The sequence below is a fragment of the Temnothorax americanus genome, unplaced genomic scaffold (genome assembly GCF_048541705.1).
Source record: "Temnothorax americanus isolate GAGA-0224 unplaced genomic scaffold, ASM4854170v1 Scaffold20, whole genome shotgun sequence".
Classification (NCBI taxonomy): Eukaryota; Metazoa; Arthropoda; class Insecta; order Hymenoptera; family Formicidae; genus Temnothorax; species Temnothorax americanus.
In genome coordinates this window covers 2891797-2918597 of record NW_027509339.1, presented here as the reverse complement: position 1 = coordinate 2918597, position 26801 = coordinate 2891797, and the positions used below count along the sequence as shown (strand labels likewise).

The 26801-nt window shown below is 36.2% G+C and overlaps 2 protein-coding genes across 4 annotated transcripts in view; one reads left to right on the top strand and one right to left on the bottom strand.

The window, feature by feature from the left end:
- Positions 1-612: 612 nt before the first annotated feature.
- Nachrbeta1 (nicotinic acetylcholine receptor beta1) lies at positions 613-7222 on the top strand. The gene is made up of 7 exons (XM_077405906.1): positions 613-1027; positions 1233-1369; positions 1513-1667; positions 2079-2417; positions 2577-2954; positions 3213-3543; positions 3646-7222. The coding sequence occupies exons 1-7, from the start codon at positions 832-834 to the stop codon at positions 3808-3810; spliced, it is 1701 nt and encodes a 566-aa protein (XP_077262032.1). The 5' UTR covers positions 613-831; the 3' UTR covers positions 3811-7222.
- A 357-nt stretch (positions 7223-7579) lies between these two features.
- Nachra7 (nicotinic acetylcholine receptor alpha7 subunit) overlaps positions 7580-26801 on the bottom strand; it is a 194668-nt gene continuing 175446 nt past the window's right edge. For 2 of the 3 annotated variants that reach the window (XM_077405908.1, XM_077405909.1), the window contains 7 exons: positions 25891-25966; positions 23943-24137; positions 21555-21641; positions 20846-20955; positions 19454-19568; positions 18825-19243; positions 7580-18379 (listed from right to left, as the gene is read on the bottom strand). In XM_077405908.1, coding sequence (XP_077262034.1) covers positions 18212-18379; positions 18825-19243; positions 19454-19568; positions 20846-20955; positions 21555-21641; positions 23943-24137; positions 25891-25966 — 1170 coding nt within the window. In that variant the 3' untranslated portion in view covers positions 7580-18211. The remainder of the gene's footprint in view (positions 18380-18824; positions 19244-19453; positions 19569-20845; positions 20956-21554; positions 21642-23942; positions 24138-25890; positions 25967-26801) is intronic. The other variant, XR_013256897.1, reaches the window with a different exon arrangement.

The window sequence follows — 26801 nt, the reverse complement described above, 5'->3', positions numbered from 1 at the left end:
TATACATGTAAACAGCTATAGCATACATTTGGCCAAACTTGAGATCTAAAATCAAATATATTATCTGTATATCATCCTACATATATTATATAAAGTTAGACCTTCATCGTAATGTAGAAAATATATAAATTATCGATTTTGTATTAATTGATGTAGATATTAATGTATTAATTACGCACAAATGAAATTAGTGATGCATCGATAATGCATTTTCGTTAGCACGAATTTTACAATTATTAATAATAAAAACAATACTGAAATACAATATTAGCGAATATTAATGTAATGATAATTATAAAATATATATATTATAAAGTTTAATTAATATGTATTCTATTTTGTGTTTTTTAAAATAAAATTAAAATTATTTATTTAAAAATACTTTTTTCCTGTCTTGTGAAACTTTCAACTTAATCATTTTTCTGAAAATGAGAGAGTTGTCCATGAAAACTTTGTTAGCTAGATCCATATAAAAGCGACGTTGAATTTATCAACCCCTCTATATGCAACACGTATTCTCCACAACTTGTCCAGAATCCCTCGGTAAAGCAGCGCATCTGTTGTAAGGACGGCCGACCACCCCTAGCTGCCAACTGAGCCACCCCTTGAGGGTAGCTCAGTTTGCTCTGACGCGTTGAAAATCTCGCTACACCCGGTGGTGTTTCTCCCGCGTTTTCCCTAACAACGTCCCTTTTCGCTGTGAGTGATCGTATAGCAAATTGCAGCGATGTCTTCGACAATGGATCTTCGGAGATTGTGAAAGTGCACGATGACGGGGATCGCAAGTGCTCGGCAAGGGTGGGTTTGGCGTGTCGGGTTGCAAGGAAGGAAATGCAGTTATTCGCCAGCGTCTGCGCTTCTATATTGATCCGCGGTGGTGGCGGTGGAGGTACGGCGGTGGTGGCGGCGGCTGTGCTCGCGGCGCGTTCGGGTGGGACCACAACCAACCCCACAACGAACCCGCCCAAAATGTATTTTTGCCTGCGTCTCGTGCGACTATTTCTGATCTCGGCGATTCTGTGCGTCGGTAAGGCCCGTTTCCGGAGCGACGAGATGAAGCTTGAAAAACTCGCGCGCCCGTAGAACGAGTGCTGCGTTCGGATGTAGGAGTAATTGTTGTTTTTTTTTTTTACATTCGCGATAAAAGTGGAGTGTGTGACGACGAGACGAGGCGGCGTGCGAGTTTCTAATTTGATATACCCGATAATCGCGTTAATCGCCTTTATTTGCAGGTCTATGCTCCGAGGATGAAGAGAGACTGGTGCGAGATCTGTTTAGAGGATACAATAAGCTCATCCGACCAGTGCAAAATATGACGGAGAAAGTGCACGTGAGGTTTGGCCTCGCCTTCGTGCAACTGATCAATGTGGTGAGATTTTTCTTACTCCGTTTTCTCTCATTTTCGCGCGAATTAGTCAGACGATGTCTTCGAAAATGGATGTTCAAAATAAATCATATAACTAAAGGTGAATAATATTTTTATAATCGCATAAAATTCTTTGAATTTTTTAGAACGAAAAAAATCAGATTATGAAATCGAACGTATGGTTGAGATTTGTATGGAAGGACTATCAGTTGCAATGGGACGAAGCGGATTACGGCGGTATCGGGGTCCTCAGATTACCACCCGACAAAGTGTGGAAACCAGACATAGTCTTATTCAATAAGTATGAATATCAGACAAGTTATTTGCATATTTTATTAAACCTGAAAAATTTATTAATTGTATACAAATCATTTAATCGCTTACATCAATAATATAATGTACTTTTATAAAAAAATTGAGATATACATTATATATATATATATATTAATACTAATATTTATAAAATATATTATTTTAAAATTGCAATTATTTAACATTCAATTTAATTATTTGCGAGTGAGTATAAAACAATCATTTACTTCTTAATTTTTTGGTCAAAGACATCTTGGCGATTAAACGGTTAAAACTTTTCTTTTCTTTTAATTAGCCAAACAAATTTACATTTACATTTTCAATGATTAGACATATATTATATTTAAATAATTATATATATATATATATATATATATATATATATACTTTGTTTTTATAGCGCTGACGGCAACTATGAAGTTCGTTACAAGAGCAACGTGCTGATATACCCGAACGGCGAGGTGCTCTGGGTGCCGCCAGCAATTTATCAGAGCTCGTGCACGATCGACGTAACATATTTCCCCTTCGATCAGCAAACATGCATTATGAAATTCGGCTCATGGACCTTCAACGGCGACCAGGTCTCTCTCGCGCTCTACAACGATAAGAACTTCGTCGATCTGTCTGATTATTGGAAGAGCGGCACATGGGACATTATCAGCGTGCCGGCGTATCTCAATATCTACCAGGGCGACTTTCCTACAGAGACGGACATCACTTTCTATATAATTATCCGCAGGTGCGTACTTTACCGCCAATCTTTGCTAAATCCATGCACCTTCGATATTGATCACCAGCTTCCTTAATTAGTACTTTAATATTATAATATAAGACTTTAATTACATAATAATTGTACATTACTGAGTTGAAAAAAAAAACATTCGTATTGCTTCTGCAGGAAGACTCTTTTCTACACGGTGAACTTGATACTGCCGACGGTCCTGATCTCTTTTCTCTGCGTACTTGTTTTCTACCTTCCGGCGGAGGCCGGTGAGAAAGTCACTTTGGGCATTAGTATTCTTCTATCACTGGTCGTGTTCCTCCTGCTAGTCAGCAAAATTTTGCCACCAACCTCGTTGGTGCTGCCATTGATAGCCAAATATCTGCTCTTCACCTTCATCATGAATACTGTCAGTATCCTCGTGACTGTGATCATCATTAATTGGAACTTCCGCGGGCCGAGGACTCACAGGATGCCTCAGCTCATACGCAAGATCTTCCTTAAATATCTGCCAGCGATCTTGTTCATGAAGCGACCAAAGAAGACGCGATTAAGGTATGAACTTTTTTGTAAGAGCTGTTATTAATAATTGTAATGCACATAATAATTAAAAATTTTATATTAATTGGAAGTACAAAAAGAGAAATACATTTATCAATAAACCGAGATAAATTGAATTAAACATAAAGATTATGAATATATACATATAGTACTGAATTTTATTAATTAAACGTAGAATTAAAGCATTTATTAGAATTTTTAGTTTTATTTTCACCAAGTTTTACTCGAATAAATGCGTATTATGTCATTCAGATGGATGATGGAGATACCAAACGTAACACTGCCAGCTTCCACATACTCGGGAAGTCCGACCGAGGTGCCGAAGCATCTGCCAGCCTCCCTGGCGAAATCGAAGATGGAGGTGATGGAACTGTCCGATCTGCATCATCCAAATTGCAAGATCAACCGTAAGGTTCATCACACCACGAGCAGCTCCAGCGGTGCTGGCGGAGGGGAGGGCATGGGCGATAGAAGAGGATCCGAGAGTTCGGAATCAGTGTTGCTTAGCCCGGAAGCCAGCAAAGCCACCGAGGCCGTGGAGTTCATAGCGGAGCATCTCAGGAACGAGGACTTGTACATACAGGTGAGAGAGCCTCGCGATCTTTTCAAAAAACAAATATAACACTCCTGGACAATGTACAATGGCCTTTCTAAATACTCTTTTCCCGATATCTCTCTCTTCCAGACAAGGGAGGATTGGAAATATGTCGCAATGGTGATCGATCGACTGCAACTTTATATATTCTTTATAGTGACGACCGCGGGTACCGTCGGGATCCTAATGGACGCGCCTCATATTTTCGAGTATGTGGACCAGGATCGTATTATAGATATCTATCGCGGAAAATAATCCGACTTGCCCCAACGAAGCGCAATCACAGATAACATATGCCATCGTTACGCGACCGTTCTCATTTCGTCCTCCTCGAAAACGACTTCGTAACAATGTGGGATTAATTTTGTCATTTTCAATTACAAGCGTGAAACGCTTACAAATCAAGTGACTGTTTAACAGGTAATTATTTTTTATATCGACAGATTTTTATGAAATCTCACGCGAGGTACAAATTCATTTAACGAAAGTCTCAATACGATCTTCTAATACCATTGTGCATACATTTCGGTTTTGCGTAATTGTAAGATTGTAAAATCCGATTTGCGTAAAGCTCTTTTAACGACGAAACTTGAGCGATCGAAATGGCATACATTATGTAGATAATAATTCCACTAGTGTTAATCATGGCTGCCTCATGCGATTATTGTCTTCCCCGATGCCATTAACTTCCGGTAGCTCCATTGCGACGCGCTTAGACAAAGGATTTACGAAACGACTGTCGAATAGTTCTCATTCTTCATTTTATCGAAAAAATAGGTATTTCCAAAGTTTTTAAACACGAGAAGCCACATTATAACAGATTACTTACCAACTTTATAATTTTTATAAAATAATATTTTGTTAAGCAAAGGTTATATTCTCTTCAATATTACAGTTTTTTTAATTAAAAAAACTTACTTAAAGTTTAGAGAGTTTATTTAGATAATATCATATAGAAGAGAATTTTAATCATTATATACAAAATGTGTGGGTAAATTTTTGATAGAAAGAATTTGATTTAATTCATTTCTTATTTATTTCGACTCCAAACATACAGTTTTACATGACATTTTGTACAGTGTTATGAGTATTGTTGGAAATACCATGATTGCTCCTTTAAGAGTGTAGTTACCACGTAACGCACTTAATGTTAAACGATGAAATCCGCTTATGTAGCATTATACATATATCGTATCTAGAAAAAAAAACGGAATTAGTTAATAGTACTTTGGCAAAATTACTGTAACATATTAATATAATGATGGTACGCACAAACCTGTTTAGTCAACTTATCGATATCTCTTAATTAGAAAATACGAATAATCCAATAGTCTGGTAAGTTAGGAAAGTATATAAAACGAGAACATTATTTATAAAGTAACTCAGACTTACAGGAATTCACGTTTAACATTAAAAATTATATAAAATTCGTCGCGTATTTTTCTAGGACTATAATTTAATTATAATTTATTAGTGCATTTAACATAGTTTCCCTATTTTACGTTTAAGTTATTATATGCTATATATGAGCGTTCGACGTCTATACGTTAGTGTTAAACATGTGAGAGAAAAGAAAACAGTTCTGTATTTAATCTCTCGACCATAATTTTAGCGATCAGCTTCAACCAAATCGATCAAATTCTCGATATCAAAGTTATAAATTTCCGTATAAGATAAGATCGAAACGTTCTTCACGATGTGCATCCATACGCGGGATGGTCAGGCAGAATCAATCATCGCGCGATAATGTTTTAGATATAAATTTGAAATAATTTTGATAATAATCGTGCAAGTCGTCACATCGTAATTTAGTCGATCTCGCGTTTGATACTCGTTGTCGTGGCATTGATCATAAATATTAATAGAACTACTGCGATCTTAAGCATGTTCGTCAGACATACGAACGAGCTCGCAGTAACGAATTTCACGCAAGCACGAGACGTTGTGAATTAAATTAATTACGAAGGGATACGCGCTTGTATCTAATCAACGACTTTCGGAAGACTCGGAAGGCCAATGCACATCAAGGTACCGCCACAATAATTTCTGAAATACACATACCGATTTTGAAATACATACATCAGATCTATCCAAAAAAGAAAATCGATTATATCTTTACTGGCTGCAAACAAAAATTGTACTTTGCGAGTGTGCTTTGACTTGATTGGCTTTCCTAAAAAGTAGCTCATGTTCTCATAGCGTATTTACACAAAATATCTATATATATATATACATAAACAATACTGAATATTACTTAATACATTAGTTAAAACAAGTAGACATACTTTACGCGTCTTTTTTTAATTGTACTTCTTGCTATTGATTTTTAGCTAATTAGTTTAACAAATATCTCCGTCTTACTTTACGAACATGCAGTTAAACGACTTTTATTATCACAGAATACACAGATATAATTTATAGAAATTGTGTTTTAATGAGTAAAAAGTAATTAAATAAACTAAAAACAAATAACCATGCTTAGTTATATATGCGAGATGAGAATATGAGCCATTTTTGCGCCAATAATTATGCGCATTATTAAGAATAAGCACGATTCTTCGTCATAAGAACGTCGTGCGTTAATAGAACATCATAGCCATGCTTACCGTATATATTGTACAGAGAGACTGTTAAGCGGTCAAGTTTTATTTAATAAAGAACGTTCAGTCCGGGAGAAAGTTGTAGTCGACTGTTGCATATCGAGGATTTTGCGAGCAGTGAAATAACCGAAAACGTAATCTCTTGTATTTCTTTATAATTTTGTGCAATTTTTTGCAATGTATCTCAGTGTATCAATACTTAAAAATTTATATTTATAAATTTCTCTAGTTTTATATACAGTTTGCCAAAGATTGTAACGATTTATTCGGTTACGTCGATTGTTAATTAATCTGCAAAATTTTTTAATATTATAAGCGGCATCATTGCGTGCGGATTAGTAGTTATCCCGTTTGACGATGTTAATGTTAATGTTATAGTTGTTACAATAGTTTTTTCAAATGCATCTAAATCTGTTGTTATATAAGCCGGTCGTTGCGTTTATTGAAGCAAATAATAAAATAATTTTAGACTTACTTGAAGACGCTTGATAACGACAGCATGTGTGTGAGAAGACGCAGAATCCCAGAAAGAAAAGACATCCTCATTTATAATTACTTGCGTCAATCTTAGCAAATTTGTATGTATGGAATACAGTTTTATTTTATTTAAAAAAAAATGTAACATATATGTCTTTTTCTCTCTTTTGTAAATCGATTAATAACATTTACTTACACAAATTTAATTTTACTTTTAATATTTAAAACACGTTGTGCAATGTAGTTTGCTAAAGAGAAGGTTTTGTATATCCAGATTTATCGACAATATTTTATCGTTATATAATGCCGTTATTTATTAATAGCGCATGTCGTGTCTTCCTGGAAAAAAATACAATAATTAAAATTTAGAAACCAAGAACACTGGCATATTCCGTTTTGTTCTATCCCTCTCATGTCAATAGGTTTCGTGTAATTTATTGGGCGCGATTTAACAGAAACAATAACAATAAACAGAATTATACAGTTCTGCCCATACACATACGTGTCTTTTATCTCTACTGCGGAAAGGAAGACGATCAGCGTATATGTACCATATAGTTTACTTTGCGCATAAAACAAGAAACCAAAAATTGTTGAATCGAAAAGTTTGTACTTTATTATGCATATGATGAATAATATAGTAATTATATATAATCGTGCATTACTGTATATTGGTAGGTAAAAGAGAAATTTAACATAAAAGTTAAGTAGCCCTTTTTATAATGAAATAATACATCAATAAAACTTATGGAATTTTATACCTTTATACGTTTATTATGTTTTGATTGATATCACGATTGCGCTTTGCAGCGTAACGTTTCGAATTGCAAGTCTATAAATGAAGCATTGAAGAACGAGACATTCCTCTTTCAAATCGTCGATGAAAAACTCATCACAGAGTAAATTATAAGTGCTCGTGTACGGTCGAAAGAAAAGAGGGGGGGAGAATGGAAGACGTTTATTTTCATTTCATTTATTTCAACAATTTCATAATAACGTAATAATGTTAATAATATTACAATGCGGCGATTACAGTGCTCACCAGTTAACAGGGATTCTCATATCGATCAACGTTGCCTCGAAAAGGAGCCCAGCGTAGAAATATAACAAATTTTTATTCACGCTCTCTTATATCTCCTCCGGTATGGATTTACTATTATCGGACCAGGCTGTTTATCGGAGGCATAATTAAAAGTGAGATCGGGTGAGTTCAGTTCAATTGCATCATCCCACCAGGGTCTATGGAAACAGTAACGTTCTTCTTTTTTTTTTTTTTATTCTCGCCCATATTTCTTCTCGCATTTCTCGATGGCGATCGATAACGCGCATTTTAATTGTCGATCTTAATGACTGGTGTACAATATGACGATGGACAATACGAGGCGATTTCTTTCATTTTTTTTTAAGTACGTAAGTAATAAAGATATAGGTAAGTAATGAAGAGGGTTAGATCGCGTTCTACATAGTTTGGTTTTCTGAAATCGCATCAGCGCGGCTTTTAACGTCCTTTAAATTCAATAAGGTTAGCATCGAGAGATAATTAAGTTGTAACTTCATCTTTTTTTCCATTGTTATAGTTTAGAGAGAAAGTGATCTCGATAAAGTTCGACCCTAACTGCTAATAGACTACCTTTGAATCACCCCTATAATTACTGTCAGAGTATAACTACGTCGCTATTGATTACAGGCTAACTTTAATATTCATCAGTTAACCGATTATTAACCATTTTCTTTTATTCATTATTACGAATATGACTTTAGCATTCAATAGTTTAAATATATATAGTTTATGTTTAGTGGTACATGTGCTTAATAGTTTCGCTTTTATTTATTTATTTATTATTTATTATTTTGCGGCAATTTAAAAATTATATCTTTTCCTCGCTATTTCGCTAATCATCTAGCGCGAAATTCTCCGTTTTCTCTGTCTTCTTTTTTTTTTAAATCGTTTTTCCCCCTTTTGACAGGACAACGCAGCTTTCTGTGTAATCGCGCGTGATGAGTTAGCTGAGCGAGAATTCAAAAACGGAGGAAAACGAGTATTGCCTGCCGGAAATAACTGTGTGCACTTCTGCTTTTGTAAAAATTCATTTTTAAATTCAGTTGGCTGTGACGCGTTTTTTTCTTATCTCTGTTCTTTTTTTATATGTACATATTTTTCCTGTCCATATCGTTCACCATAGAATTCTGACGCAAAATGTGTAATATTCGCTCGACTCGAACTCAGGATTTTATGTTCTCTTTCATTCGCGATATCGCGCAGTAAATCTGCGTATTACATGGCATTCTACATTTGCGAACATATACAACAATTTGAAAGAAATGTAAAATTGTATTAAAGAAAAAAATCATACTTTTGTGTTTATACTTGCAAACGTTATATTTTAGGTTGCTCTTAATCAAACTGATATTATATATACTTATCGGACATTATGAAGTTATTTGTTTTTTGATATCATATTTGCCTGCGTTTGTTTATTCTCATTGGGAGCTATTGGGAAAATAAAATATATAATACACATGACGTGTATTATAGATTTTATGTTCCCAATGTGAATAAACAAAAACGCAGGCTTTGTTTCTTTATTTCGAGAAACTTACACTGTAAGAAATTTAATGTCCCAGAAAGTCCACTCTAAATTTTGTGTTAAAATAACTCATTCATCGTGTTATTTTAACACAAAATTTATAGAGTGGACTTTCTGGGACATTAAATTTTTTACTGTGTATTGGCAAAGAATGTCTTTGTTATTTTTTTTCACGACACGGTTTAATAAATTAATGTAAGGACAAAATAAATTGATAACAATTCGCAGAATTATTTCGCAGATTCTTTTCGATTCTCGTAACGAATTAATAATCGATTCTACGTGTTACTTCCGCGCCGCCGTTGATCTCTCTCACATTAATTTACATTCCTATTCAGCCCTATCGCGTACACGTTCGCTCCGCAGCGCGCTCGTTTACGCTTTAAGGATTAGCTAAAAATTTGGCACTTGAACTTACGCTTTACCTAATCAATTAGTCTAATTAATTAATTCGCCACCGTTGTAAAAAGAGATACGCGCACGAGCATATCTTAATTACCTCCCTTTCTACCTGGTTTCCTCGCTTTCGTCTGCCCGCGTTAATCGAACGCGTTAGTCAACCCGGGTGACTGATCATTGTAATGCTTTACAAACAATGGCACAATGGAATTTACACGCAAAACCTTGCTCCGAGCCGTGCCGGCAAAACGATTCGATGACAATAAACGCGTGACACTCGAAATCCGCGTCGCTGCGTGCGAAAAGCGTCGTTCTGCTCTTGCCATTCCGCCGCGATGGCTCCACGAGCCATCAAACGTAAACCACGATGGCGTAGTTTTATAGCAAAAAACATTCTATATCTCCATACGATTGTTCCATCAAGAGCGATTTAACCCGAGAACCGAATGGGCTATTTCCAATCGGAAGAATGTCGGAAGAATGCCCTTTGTGTCGACTATTAGTCTACTATTGTGTTTTTATCCGATCTATATAAAACTTGCTTGCAATATCTCTTTCAGTATTTCTACCTTTTTCGTGGGATTGATATATGATTTTTTTTTTTACTAACATAGTATTATTTTATGGCGATTTTCGTTTCGCTCCTTATCAAATTACTTCTTTTTACACCATGAAAATTTACTGTAGGAATTTGATGCGGTGATCGATAAGCAGAACGACGCGGATTCATGTAACGAGCAGTAATATCCTACGCGGACGATATCTCGTTTCGCTTAATTTAACAACGGGGCTGAGCGCGAGCAACGATTTACATGCTACGTGTCATTAATATAATTAAACCTCTGTCGCGTATGTATAACATATATTACATGTACATATGCCTATATACACATGTATGTATAAAGAGCGGTCTAATAAGAACGGGCAAGAGGGATCGTTGATCTTCCGAACGTCTCCACCGATCCAAAAGCGGTCCGCATTCGAAGTCATCAGACACATTATACTATTTAAAAAGTGAAAAAGCGAAATTGCCTCTATTTTCTTCACAGCTTCGGCGCTTCGATCCCTGCACTCTGAATGTAACAAAGATTAGCGATAATAATCATTTTCTCTCTATAGTGTCCACTTCCCCAAGTCACTCTTCGTCGAAAACGTGCGTGTGAATAATTTATTATGAAAAATTCACACTGTCTCTAAAAGTCAGCACAAATTGAGGCTTCGCGCGTTCGAGAAACGCACCGTCATAGTCGATCCAATTATCGATATATATTATATTAAAATATGTTGATCGCGTAATCGTCAATGAGTCAGTAATTTTACGTTGAGTGTCACGAAAGTTTCATTCGATTAAATTCATCTTTTGTTAAATCCTCGATTACTCGAGCCATTGCACGATTACGGCAATTCATGCAAAATGCACGAATGCAACTACGTGTGCATTTACTTGTGAATATAAAATTATATATACGATCGACTCCTCGGAGGGAAAATTTTTTTGAACCAATCCCGATGAGATCTCGTCCCATTTCACCTTTCGCTTTCCGTCGTGCGGTTAGTTTCAGCGCTAAGATCTACGAGTGTAGAGTTTGTCGCTAGAGCTTTAACTACTTACATCACAGCGAGCTACTATGAACAGCCGCGAGCAGTTGCAACGACTTTCGTCGAAGTCTTGATTATATCCCCTTGAGCGATATTGGTGCAAACTGGAGATCAGTTCATGCGAGTACTCGACGATCTTTACAGCGACGATCTCTCGCGAAAACTTTGCAACCGAGAAAACTCGTCAGCTACACTAGGCGACTAATGGCGGAAGACTTTGGCATGCTATAGTATAATAGACCTTACGATAAATTACATACTCGACGGGCCAGAGTGCCATCGATACTCTCGCGTTAATTAGAGGTAGTATTACATATATCAAGAAGTATAGTTTTCGTCGTTCAGCCGCTTGGAGTCATCGGGGGATTGTCTTGACACTTAAACAACAGGCATAATCGATGAGCAATCGTAATTATCTCTATCGGTCCTTAGATAACGTTCTTAAAACGCTCGAGTAATTAATAGAGTGAAAACGGCTAAGAGTGCTGTGAAACTTGCACACGGCTTAACTCGTTATAGCCCGTATGTCAGAAATATACGAGAGTACTTTACTTAAGGATTTCTTAAAAAACTGAAGAAAAATTTACGTCTGGGTATAACGGGTTAATTTCCACGTCACGACGGAAGTGTTGCGTCGGCTCGATGAAACGAGGCTCATCGTCGAATTTTGGAAATTGGATTATTGATCTCAAATTGGAAATAGCGTCCTACCAATATCGATATTGTTCGATCTGCTTTTGATCTTATTACCGTTGCTCTTTGCTCGACGATCGATGGACAAGACGTTCGAAAAACCCCTTATCGTTCTGCCGAAATTTCTTTTCTTCACTCTGATGTACATCTGCGCTACTACGATATCTTATAAGCCTACCAACCTTCGTTTGTAGTTAACTCGTATATTTATTTTTTCTTCTTTCTTTCTCTCTGTCCACCACAACTACTCCTTAATTCGGGAACAATTCGATTCGCGATCGGAAGTCGATAATCGTATATCAACGTCGTAGAAAGGACATTTCAACATTTCGTACACTGGCGAAGAGTCTCGTAGCTAATACGGTTTAATATTATTATTGTTATTATTAATAGTAATAATAATATTATCATTTATCGTTATCGTTAATCGTTATCACTAATGTTATCATTATTGTTATTCCCTTTTTTTATTACAAGATTACAGTTTATATAACAGCCCCGCGCGTATTAAGCTGAGTTGTCGGTTTTAAAGGCGCAAGTCACGTTAATGCCGCTTATCTTACTCCTTCTTCTCTCACTTTCTCTCTTTTTTTTCTTTATTCGGTCATTCGCTTAAATGTTCAATTTGTACGGAAATTTCATTGTCTGCCGCCGCTTTCGTCTAATTTTTACAAATTACTATGGAAAACAATTACAAGTCAACGAACTTACTCGTTTTTTTAAATTTATTTATAAAAAGCTTGAATTATATATACCTGTATTTCATGCGAATGTATATTATTAAAAAAATTTTTTTTTTTTGTAAAAAAATTAGGAATTTTGTTGTAATTTTTTTAAACTAAAATTGTAAAGAAAAAAGATAAAATATTAAAAATTTAAATAAATATTATTATTATATGTTTCAATCTTTGCCGATTTAAATTATATATATATGATAATAGCAATGATAAAAACATATAAGATAATTGAAATAGAAAATTTTGTTTTGTTATGCAGCAACTGTGTAAACTTGGAAACTTTAATGTAAAGTTAACGGAAGATTTTTATATATATATGTATTTTACCATTAAAATTGACTAACATTAAGAATAAACAACAAAAACTTTTAATTTCACATATGTTTGTTACTGAATAAATCTATCGAGGCTTATAACGATTCACTACAATTATTTTCAATTATGAAAGCGGCGGATCATACACGTTCGAGTACGTTTGCTGCGTTATCTTCAAAATACGGTTCATATTGAGTTCAAGGAGGTGGAAACTTTTCATGTAAAGTGCGTGTCACGTTTCGTCTGAATTTAAAATTCACTTTTATATACGCGACTTTAGATGTTTGAAAGTTGTTCAGCAAGAATCTTTTATGGCAATAATTCTCCTTACGATTTCTTGTCGCGGAAATCGCGGAATAAAGTCTGTATTAAAAGATATAATATTTGCATAACCATAAGCACTTGAGTTTCATATACAAAGTGTCTTACTTTACAGTGTTATATCTCGCGAACCAATGATTTTATATTGAAAAATGTTTCAGACAAAAGTTGTTTGAAGGGAGTCACATATATGGATTCCGACGCGAGTCGTGTGTCCCCCTTCAAACCAAACGACTTTTGTCTGAAACATTTTTCAATAAAATTATTGGTTCGCAAGATACAGCACTGTAAACTTTAAAATCCCCTGACACTCTGTGTATCGTAAAATTAGGCGAGTTTGCATCATGGCGAGAGAGATTTTGGCGCGTTCAAAATTCCGACATGCTAGATTTACTTTATTTAATTATGAGCTTCAGTTTTAATAACTGTTTGTTTATTTACGTATTGTAATTTCTTTATACATATGTAAATTAAATAATTCTAAACTTCCTTAGGATGCAAACTATCCTACGATACCGAAAATCTCGCGTTATTTCGTTATCATTAGTTTTCGTCGTGAAGAAACTTGAATTATTTCCACGTAAAGGTTGTTCTTGTTATCGCTTGCGGTAGTATGTGTGTGTGTGTACTTATTAATTTATTAGAAAATAAATCAGCAGTTGTTATCGACAAATTACAGTGAGCAATTTTCTGTCTTTAACGTAAATTTCAATATGCGATATGTGATAATACACATTTATAAGTATTAATTATAACAAATATAGTCGTATAGTATCGCACACCATGGTACGTATTATTTTTTTTCTATCTAATCGTTAAACTTCGATTACATTAAGATCACGCGTCGTTTTGCTAATACGATTTTTTGATACCCGTAATGTTCTAGGACTCATTAATCCATATATACCGCTGCTTCTAGATTAATTTTACAATTTTACGATATAATTAATAGCAATTGATCTGATACGCATACTACATTTTGCGCATAACAATCACGGTTATATTCATATAAGCAAAGGCTTCATTTAAAAAAGCCTTAGCGGTGAAATTATTCTCCTCTAATGTTTCAAAATAATTTGAATTAATGTGACAATTCTTCGGTAATTGTCTCACTGGTAATAAATTTGAAAAAACTGTATCGGTAAAGAATAGCCTCTGTGCGTTATAATTTTGAAAACATCTATCAGTTTGAAAAAAAAATCCTTTATAATGACAGAACGGGACATAAAATCCAATCACATTTTTCTTCTTATTCTATAGGTAAAAAACATACGGTATTATTCTTACCGTGATAAAAACGACGTTGCTAATCATTTCTTTCCACCAGCTTGAACTACAGCAAACGTACATTAAAAAGGAAATCAATGGAATCAGAGACGTCTTACAAATGACAAAAATTGCAAAGGCATATTGAGAAACCGCTATTTTACATCATTAACTTCTTCGGAAACGATATAATCAACGGCACTTTATAGCCTGGAAGTAGGAAGATAAACGTTCTTATTCGAACTATAATGTTTGAGGAGCTTATTCTATCTTTTGTATATCGGAAAAAGAAACGAGAACGTGTGTAAAGCTTTTTGGAAATATTACAAATGTATGTAAAAATATAATCTAGTAAAAATAATTCTTTCAAGATAAGATTAAAGAGTTGCAAAGTATTTCAAATTGTCAAATATATTCTTTTCCAAGTACACGTAAATTCCTCAGTTCTCTTTCTTCCTACTTCCAAAGCGCGGTGTGTGGCATTAGTTGTTCTAGTTCTAAAGTACTAGATCAGTTCAGCGTGTATTTGGTTCATAGGACCAGGCGTAACGTCATTATCTCGCCAAGTCGATTAGAGGCTAATCGAGCCGCTTATTAATTTTTATCGCATAAAGGGCAATCGTGTTCGGCATTAAAACGTCGATGTCTCGAACTACACCGTTTATTCCTTTTTTTTTCAGCAAATTATCTCCTTGATTTCTCCTTAACTATTTGACAGTTATAGTGATTAATATCGCATTTCTCGTCTAAAAATTTCTATCTCTCTTACGAGTTTAATACGAGTTTCGACGTTAATCTGTTTATTTCTTTTTCTCTTTGTCGTTTTTCCGCGCGCTAGAGATAAAAAAAAACATCGTAATTCTTACTATACTCCTATGCGTAATCCCGCCCACGTTACAACATGATCAACAACGATTCATTACTTTAATAATATAATCATTAAGAGTATTTAAAAGGTAACTTGATTGGTTGTCGCGTATCCCCAGTGTCGATGGCCGAAAACTGTACGATACGACTTGAGTTCGTCTCCCCGATGTCTCGTCGAGACGACGTCCGCCTACGAGTCTGTCCGTGAGCAAGAGCAACTTCCTTTCTTTTATCGGTCGCCATCCCACGTTGCTTTTTTCTTCTTCCTAGCGTAACTAATCGACTCCGTCGCTTCCGCGATTTTCTACTACACTCTCGAGAGCGGCTCGTGAATTAGCAGGGAACGTAACAAGTGTCAATATTTTGAATGTACTCGAAAGTGAAGTCATGCTCTCTGTATCGTTTATTGCGGATGAAAAAAATATTTATCGTGATCACCAATCTACTCATTGATCGTAGTGATTAGTGTTGCAATGTTAATTTACACATTGTATAGCTATTCAATTTTAATATATAGCTGCCGATATTCGGCGTCGGCGGAAATACGCCGCAGTCTGAAGGTAACAGAACGGGAGACATTAAAGTTACATCCTTTTTCTCGAAGTTACGTCTTTTCTGATAGAAAAAGAAATAAAGGTTCACGCTTTTTTAGCTTTTGCTTTCCGAGACGTTTTTTAAATGTCGGAAAGAAGTTACAGTGCTGTCGCGATAACGATTCCTGTAATGGTATCATTGCGGAGAAAAGAAAAGATTGATGTGTCAAACAATAAAACGTACGCGAATATACATGCTACAAAATGTAAGTATATACGTCTGCGTATGTCCGCGTTTTACGTTACGTGCGATGTAAGAGATAACGATCCGTTTTCTCGGCACACATCCAGCAGAAAATTTATCTGTTTTGCTTGAAATTCAAAACTTGAAAATCCTATATTAAAAAACACAAGATGTCCGGTTTTTAATTTAAATAAAACTCCGACAGTCAGGTTGAAAAATTAATCGTCTAATTCTCGAAATATAGAGCCGTTTAGTATCCTAATACGCATATATTCAATATGGAGTTCGTATTTACATGATCCCGATGCAAAATAAGGATCGAAAAACTGCATTTAACGCTAAATGCCCGACGAGAATGCGGATTAATAACAAAACAGCTCGTACTTGCAGACATGAAAGAAAGTACATTATATTCAAAACTGAATTTGTCACAGCGGAAGTTATCGAACAATCACAACCATCCTTCGCATTTTTTTCTCTCGCGTCTAGTTTCTGCAGTTCCTTCCGTAGTGTCCTTCGGATCACTCTCGCGACCTACTCGAAAGAGTATTTTATGTCACCGTCACTTAAATCGTAATACAAATCCCCCGGTTTATTAAGTCGTCGTCGATTTTTACATACTAATGATACGGATAAGAAAAATTCTCTGGCATTATTTGAATCACCTTGGCAGTTCATCGTGTGTATATTCTGAGAGTGTAACCTGTGCGTTTTACCTTTAAAGCCCATCAACCCTTGTCCCGCTTTGCATTTTATCTCTCTTTGTCATTTTTTTTCTATTTCCCCCCTTTATTTCATTTGTACGGACAAAAAGGATCCGTTAGCAGCATTCTCGAGCGCTTATTTTCTTATCTAATCATGGACAAGGACCAATATCAACTGACATGTAGTAATTTCCGAATTTTCTTCGAATATTACAGTTTACGTATTCTCAAGAATCTCAGCTACACTTGAAAACTTTGATTTTATATCAGTGTTGTTTTTTTTATGAGCACCCTACTATATATACTCATTTATATTTTAATTTTATATTCTTGGAAATTTACATGCACTTTTCAAAATTTATGGACTTTTGGAGATTCTCGAATTTGGGGAGTCTTTATGCGGATTCGTAGAAACGTTACGAAACTTGTCTGGACTGCCGTAAGAGTCTCTTAAACCTAGCAATACTGATCCTCGAGTACATTCGAAGATTTCTATATCGTACTAACCTTGGGCCGCAGAAAAAGTATTTTTAACTCATTGGCAAATCACGGTTCCATGCGTATTATCGCTCTCGCATGATGTTACGTGCGTGTGTGTACGTGTATATATATGTGATACATCCCCAAGTAGTAGTCGCGGAGGACAGAGTCGAATCTCTCTTTTTCTTCGATTCGATCGTTACTTATATCTCTATGAAAATTCGTAATTGGATCTTTTTATAGAACTAATTATTTGACTCGTTCGATAAAGCGTACATCATCTCAACAGTACAAAGTGTTCGTCACATCGACTGCTCTCAGGGATGCGTGTTACAAACCAGTGTACGTGTTCTTCGCGTATGGCTCTATTCCCGCGTGTCCCTATACTCCCTGTGTAACATGTCTTTCCTATATTCACTCGTGTGCTCGCGCCGTTTATAAACGGTGTGTCAACGTGTTTCGCTAAGGCGTCCTTGTGGGATAATTATACGATAAAGTTTTACCGTAACTATTACGTAATAATTATTAGTACTATTATCGTTATTCTTATTATCGATAGCGTTATTATTCTCATTTTTACTGGTATTATTATGTATATCATAAAGAAACAAAGTTACTCCCCGTATTGCTTTCTTCCTAACGCGCAGGTCTCCAAAACGAAGCGGCGTGCGAACCCGAAGATGAACACCCTTAAGCCCGATCCGCTGGGAACCGGTTAAGGGCGGACGTTCGGTTGGAGCGTCGCGAGCGGCGCCGGCGCCCGTCGACGCCGGCGCTCGGCACGCAATCCTCGTCGGCCCCGGAACCACCGGCGGCAGACTGGCTTTTCTGAATCACGTGACGATAATATGCGGCGCTGACAGCAGGACGGTGATGGTAGCGATGATAGTGAACAGAGTAAAAATGATTAGGCACATCCTATCGATCACCATCGCCGCGAACTTCCAATCGTTCGTGATCTTCGTGTTCTCATCCTCGTTCTTCAGTTGATTTGTTATTATCTAAAACAAGATTGTTTATTTCATCGAAAACGTATTGGTTGAATTCTTAAAAAAAAAAAAAAAATTTCGACTGACATACATCTCCTTCATTTCTTCGTCGTTTCAATGTGTTTTAGATGTGAGATTTTCGATTTGAATCTACGAACTTTGATACTTAGGTTCTTGAAACATTGCAATCTTGGGGTTTAAAGAGATTGAGGCTTTCCAATCTTAAGACTTACGAATCATTGAGTTTTAGATATCTTGAAACTTTAAGATCTTAGAACACCCCCCCTTTGGAAGTTTGAAGCCCCGAGTTCAAAGGACCTCGCAACCTTATGATTTTGAAACTTTCAGAATCTTAGGAGATCTTGAGGTTTAGTTGAATATCGAACAAATCTAAAAACACCGAAGAAATCCGAGGATTTCTCAGATTGCTCTTCCAATTGTCGAATCGGATCGTTACCTTAATCTCCTTCAAAATTAGCACAAGCTCGTAACGAGCGCAGAAGCACGCGTTCTGAAGTATCGTCTCGACCTGCGGCGCTCCCGCAGGATCCTGCGGATGTGGATGATGATGCGGCGTATGCGAGATTTGATGGCCGGGATACGACGAGTGCGGCAGGGGCGTCGCGTGTTGATGGTGCGGCGTCGTGGGCGCGTGGCTATGATGATGATGGGGCGTCGTGTGTACGTGACTGTGGCCGTGACCCATCGGCGTCATCGGCGTCGCGTGCGCGTGATGAGGTCCGGGTGTGCTGTACACATTGTTCAGCAAATTGTTGTGAGACGCCAGCGCGTTGTCATCCAGGTCCAGGACGTTCGCCAAGAGGGACTTACTGCTCCTCTGGTGCAGCTCCAGATCACCGTACGACTTGCTCGCACCTGGCATCCAAAAAATTATCAATTTAAATCGAAGAAGCCACTGACAAATTATACATAATTATATTAACACAGCAGATAAATACGTCATATTGACGAGAAATCTCTCGCGTTTAAATTACTCGTACAAACGATGCTACGATCGGCGATTCAACTGTCTGATTCGTGATCAATATGCATTTGAAATATATCTTCTACTTAAAATTATCTTACCCGTGACTGGAGATGGCTTCTGAGACTTTTGAACTAGTGGTTCCTTGTCTTCCTCCTGTCCCGGCCTAGACATACCGAGTATACGAGGTAGCCAAAATAGGAAAAGTACCCTGACCTGTAATGCAATTCAGAAAAATTTAATAGTATAGTCTAAAGTCTAATACGTACTTATCTACTGATTATGCGTATATACATATAATAATGTAATCAAATCTGATTGCGAAACTCGGAAAGATTGCAACTTTGTCCATTATTCTTTATATAATATAGCCTTTCTTTCTTAAATATATATATTTATTCTGTGTTTGTTCAGATCAAGTTAAAATACAAATCAACATAAAATATAATTATTAATGATAATCATGATGTTACTCGCATTAAATTAACGATCCTGATTAAGAATTTAAAAAGCTACTTGCTTATCATCTTTTTCGTTTTCCTGTTTAAGCTTCATGACATTTTGTGGCTTAGAATACCTAATTCACGTTTGTTAATTTAACATAACTTAGGTGCGTATGTTTCGTTTGCGGAAATCTGATCGTGCGGGAAATCAATCTCTGAAATTTACATTCTAATTAACGTGACGTCCGGCGAAAAATTCGATTATACATGATTTATTATCGCGACGCGCATTCGGCAGAGTAGCCCTTAATTATTCGCCCATAAAATTCCTGATTTATCCATGATGAAGAGAGAGCGATGTATCGGTCTCGACGGCGCGGCAGCGCGTTGCATTTTAATTAAAACCATAATTATCTACCGATACGTACGGAAGTCATATAGCACCGACAATGAATCAAATCGAGCTTCAACAAAGTAATTTTCGACCTCTTACGCGATTAAAAAAACCGTTAACAAATTAGTTTAGTTGCATTTCTAAGATATAGACTCAGAAAATATTAATAAAAAATCAATTAATTCTAGAAATAATTAAAAAATTACATAAATAAATAGATAAAATTAACGAAATGAGTAAGCATTTTCTAGAAAAATTTGATATAATTTATTGATTTGTACCGATTTTATATTGTCAAATATTATATATATAATGTGTTCTGTTTTGTCTCCGGTAAACTTTACGACGACAAAATCAGTCACTGCTTTTATTTTATTATCTTATCACGAATTTGTCATTAACTTTGCTGCTGAAAACTCATGTATCTCGATAAATTTTGCTCAAATTTTGATAAAAATTTAAAACAAAATACACATTTTATAAATATAACAAGAAATTGTAGATTAAAATTTGTTATTAGTTATATTTATAATGCTTTACTGTATTCACGTAATTAACTAACGCAATACTATATAACAATACTGACACCGAGATGATTAAATTGTAACAATTGTAGTGTTATGTCATGTGTTTTTATATCGATCGTAGGAAATTACCCATCGACCCATTTCATGGGAGTCAGCATTCCGATGATGATAGTTCAAGATGAGAATCGTGCTGACCACGCTACTGGCCACCATAAACATGATGCAATTGAAATATGTCCCTGAAAAGTATGGGAATAAATAAGTATAAAAATACAATTTAAAAGTAAGTGTTTAATGTTAAAAGTTTAAACCTTACTACGTACATTTGCTATATGTGTATTAATATTGTTCAACTTAATTCTTTTCTTTTAGCTTCTCAACTTTTATAATAGAAGCACAAATTTTATTTTTCAATACAGTTATATATTAAATGCAATTAACAAATTAGCTCTAAAAATTCACTTTTTTTAAATATATGTGTAATCAAATAAATTATATTTTTCTAAAAATAAAATTACATTTGTATATTAAGTTTATAATTTTATAAATATAAATTACATCAATTTATATTAAAATAAGCAATATTAGAGACATATAATATTTTGGTAAAATTGTTTTTACTTTAAATCAAAGGATTAGTTGCGTCTGCTTGTCGCAGGTATGATACACAATTGAGGAAACATTATTGTCTTATTGTTAAAAAAATGGGAACAAATTTTTGTCCCTTTCTTCCTTCTCTTTTTCCACTCAAACGGTTCGCAATAGAGGTGATCAATCAAGCTGCTTTCTCACATTAAAAAATTAATCATATTGTGAAAATCAGTTAAAACAGACTTACCTAAAAGCGGCACGGCGTCGGACGTCGCCGGCATTGTCTCGGCAACCATATTCAGGAACACAGTAAGGGACAGGAGAATGGTTACCCCTGTAAAAGAAGTTTGTTGGCTTCGATTAATTATTGTTAAAGTCAAGTGCGTCGACGTCGTCGACGAGGTGGCGGGCGAGATCTACCCTCGGTCCTTGAACGCTCGAAGGGCCTTCAACACGTAACAACCCACGCTGAAAGCTCTTCGATTCTCAGCCTGTACCTTAAGGCGACGTGTCTCCGATGTCGCCGCATCGAAAATTCAGTGACATAAAAGTATTCTTTACATTTCTGTTTATTTTCTTTGCAAAAACAATATTTAAAAGAAATATGTTTGTAAAGAGAAATATCTTCTTAAGAACAAGTGAAGCAAATTTTACCGATTCCTAGTTTCGATTAGATCTTGAATAAGAAACTTCAAAGACAGTTCGCACCAAGTACTTTAAGTATTCGACCCTGCTTGTGCTTTGAATTCGGTACTCATTCGCGAACCGCCGCGTCGCGTTAAGAGGCACTTTCAAATTATTTAGACTTTCAAAACGCCACGGCATCTGCGGCAGATGCCTCATCTGAATATTAGACTTTACTCAACGCTTCTTCGAGGTTCATGATAACGCGTTAAGAGTTGCTCTTGAGTTTGAGTCCCATAGAAACGCGAAAGTCAATTGCGATTGAGTCGCATTGTTTTCTTTCTTGCTCGTTTCGTTTTCTCTTGAAATAGGACGTTTTTAATTGCTTTATCGTATTGGAAAACTTGTATCACTTCAACATTGTTAAAACAGTTTATAGACAATTCGAGATAATAAATGTAATTAAAGTTTGAGAAATTAAATTTAAAACAAAAATAAAAAGAAAAGAGAGAATAATTAAACAATCGGTATTATACACAATGCTCTATATGTTCAACCATTTTTATGATATAAATCCATCTATTTTAAATAGAAAAACTATTGAAAATATAAAAATTGTCTAATACATGTTCTTATTTATCCTATTTGTCTATAAATCGCTCTTAATGCTAAGAAAATAACTGTAAAATAATGTCTCTGTGTAGGGCCATTGTTATCGTATCTCGATCTACGAATAGCTAAGATTTAAGGAAATTTGCAACGCGGAGACGGCTGCAATTGTTCGACATTGTCATTTCATTGTCGCCGTATCTCCATCGTCGGGTGACGGCGATTGTCGTGATCGCTTCCGAATTCGATGGAGATTCCAGCAACGTGCTTGTACGCTCGAAGAAACTCTACGACCTGAATAGAAGACTCGCCGAAGTTTGCGCACCGGGACGCCGCGCGCCACGCCGTTTCAATCGGGATTGGGGCGAAATCTAATCGCGTAAACGCTCGATACGCTTAGGGAACTCCCGGCACTCCGGCTCTAATCACGGGAGCGTTCAGATGGCAGCGCGAGGCGAGGCACTCGAGGCAGGCAAAAAATCGGAATTATGCAGCCGAGCGATTCGAGCCGGCAGGAGGTAGGATCTCTCCCGGGCATCCGGCTTCTTGGTATAAATTCCAGAACAACCACGCTTACGAGGAAACAATGAAATAACATGTCATGAATAGCATGCATCAATGCAATCTTTCTCTATCTATCAATTATAATGTTGCAATTACGCGAGAGAAAGTTTGAAAGCGCTCCATTATGTTGTATGCGATTGAAATCGGACATTTTTTGCTAAGAAAATTCTCAGCTAAACTACAATGTTAATTATCAATCGGTCATTTACTGCTTTTTTTAAATTACGATGATTTTTCATTCTATAACTTTAACTGCAGGTTACATTCACGATCAATATCTAAAAAAAAAATCCAGTTGACAAAAATAAAATGTGTTAAAAGTAATTATATAAATATATTCTTAATTTTTTACAATAAAATAAAAATAACAAAATAATTTCTTTTTAAAATTTTAAACTTATATATTATAAGCAATTTGTCCTTAAAATATTTCTGTGAATGTGTCATTTATTTGCAGTTCCTGCGCGGCATGCATCTCGTGATACTCGATTGTTCTCTACGCAGTGATAATGTGAAATCTCACGTTCAAAGATTAAACTCAACGAACCAAGTTTTCGTAAAGTTGAACGGAATTTTATCGATACTAATTTCCACATCGAAATATCGTCATCGATAAAGTTCTGCGATCCTCGATTGCAAAAGAAACTCGCGACACGACACAGCGGTAGAGAATAGTTTCTTCACGGTGCCCGGATGCGGGAGAGCCCGCCAGCCGGAACTAGGTCGAATCTAATCGCGCAAACGTCTGATGCTCTTAGCAAACAGGGACGTGCCTAATCGCTAGAGCGTTTACGGGCTGTCGGGGACAATCGGAGTTTTGCATCGTGTTGAAACTTGCCGAGGGAGAGTTTCTCGCCGGAATCGGGCGGCAGGGTGAACCCGAGGACGGCCATGCTGGCAATCAGGACGCACGGCACAATCAGGTTGAAGAAGTAGTAGAGTGTGCGTCTTCTGATGATGACGACGAAAGTGATGTCTATGTACGGTTCCGGGCAGCAGTTGTAGTAGATTTCGTTCCTCTTACCGGGTACCCCTAAGCAAGACAAAAGAAGGAATTAATAATATCAATACAGATTGCATCATTATTACATTAATACATAAAACGTTTAATTCGAGAGCACCAAGCAGGAAATCAGAGACATGGGCGCAGTGCACGATTTCCATCGATTTTCTGAATATCAAAATTTATATAAATTATAAAGATCTATGTAGTTCAACATTAAAACATTTTTGCGCCTTAGAATTGAGAAATTAATGGATTCATATTAATATTGTTCATAGTTCCAACAGGCGAGAAACTTGAATTTTTTTACTAAATTAAAATTCTCAGGTAAATGTTCGATCTAACGCTTAACTATAACGATGTGCACAGGCGATCGATGCGCTGCCAATAAAACAAAGTGCTATTTCAAACGTAACAAAAAGTTGCTGGAAGCGAAAAATTCCTCTTCTCTTCTCCTTGAATTATCCCGTGCAACAGGACAAAAGAAAAACGCGAAAAATTATATCTTACACTATTCCTCTGGGTACAAACTGGTACGCTTTGCGCTGCAGCTGCAGTTACTTAAGATACATTTCTAACACAAGTCTCATAACCGCGGCACATATACATTGCACGTGTACGTCGACCTACGCTATTCCCACGCGTAATGCATCGTACAATTTTTCGAGATACATGATGAGATACGCGAAGCGAATGCTTTTATTTCTGCGTCGGAGGAACAATAAAGACGGCACGACCATTTCTTACGTCTTTATCCATAACAAATTTATCAACGGCGAATTACACGTAATTGGACAATATATCATAATTGTAACGTCCCTCTTCGCAATTACGAGAGAAAAATACAAACCAGATGTTTCTATCTTTGCACTACAATCCCAATACGGTTGTTACGTGAATTCCATACACAAGTTCATTTTTCAAACCATTGCATTATGTACGATCGAACAATAGGGTACAATTACAACTTTTTTCTTTTATAGTACTGCTAATTGAAAGACTTTATTAATGGAAAATTTCATTATTTTAGTTTATTTATCTTAATAAAATATATATATTATTGCAAATTTAAATTTAATAAATATTATATATCTATTGGAAAAAATATTCTGAATTTAAAATTAATTTTTAAAATGTGTAAGCGCCTTCCGGACTATTGTTTCTAGTATAGATGGGTTTCAATGTACGGAAGCTAACTTTATATAAAATATCGGAATAAAATATAGAGAAAATTCTTATTATTTTTTTTTAAATCCTGCCTGTATATTTGAATTGTAAATACAATCTTGCAAATCTAAACGAAAGCTCTCTCGTGCGTGGCTAGGGATCCGTCAATTATTTTGTACATCTAGGAGTAAAACAAGTTGCCGAGTTTACAGCATAAACATCTGGAAGTGAAAGATCGTAGCTTAAATCTGCCCTTCGACCAATTCTCAAGCGATTATATTCGGCGACTATTACGAACTATTATTCACTTTCCGAATCAAGCGAGCAGCAATTTCTCTCGCGACACTTTACCGATGTGTTCGCCAGAGAAAACACTAAACTTCGGATGCGCGCGGAGAGCAAGCCGCCACGTCCCGCCTGACCCAGATGCAAGCAATTTTGACAGGGACAAAGTGAGGATCAATACCGGTTCCGATTTGCGAAACGATTGATCATCCGCCCGTGGCCGTGCAAGACTTTAGAATTGCTAATCGGCCGGGAATCACTTTTGGCGCCGGGGCAAACTATCCGGGCGTGGCGATGTGAACGGTTCCCGATAAGGACTGTAAAAACTCACCCAACAGATCCCACTCGCCGTTAGTGATGAAACTGCTGATGTCACCTCCGGCCTCGTCCTGCAGCTGCAGATCCAACTGTCGACAATTTATGACGGTCGATTAAAGGAAAGTTATTGCAATCGCGCCGCGTGTAAGACGGCTGTTTCAGGAGCTACGGTAAGGTCTGTTCTACGGCTTCAGTACGGCACAGACACAGAACTTATCAGTTTTTATACTTTAAAAAGAATACCGTGCCATATATTAAAGCTCAAAAACTCTCTCTGTGTTATAGATTGTTCGGAGCACTTCTGATATTTCAACCGATATTAACTGTAATTTACTGTATCTCCTGAAATTTTATATTATTAAATATTGTAGCATATTTTCTAAAAATTTCTAAAAATAGTAACGCTTATTTTTGTATAAAATAATTGACGTAACAAATCTCGTAAATATTTTTAAAATTAATAATACAATAATAACAATACATCATATGCGAATAATATTATTTTTTATCAAAATGCTCTGTTGATTTATTGACTTCATATATAGTCTTGTTGATATAGTTTATGTGTGAGTTCATGTTTATGTATATTTACGTACTATATAAAGTTTTCGCAAACACCTGCCGCAATTTCTACGCGTTTGAATATCGATGCGAACTTTTTTCGCGTTGACGTTCGGGCGCAATCTATGACGAATTAATATCTGGGAGCGAATTGTTAAATGAAAATGGACGATCAAATCAAAAAGTCTGTTTTGCATCTCGTTCGTATTCAGCGGATCAAACCGAGCTCGTGGAAAATCGTCGGCATATTCCGCCATCTTCCTCCCCTTTGCCTCCGTTCCGTTTTCATTTCGTTCTGCTTATTGTCCTCCTTAATGAACCCTTGAGAGCGTTCTCGAATTGCCTGGCACCGTGTAATTCGCA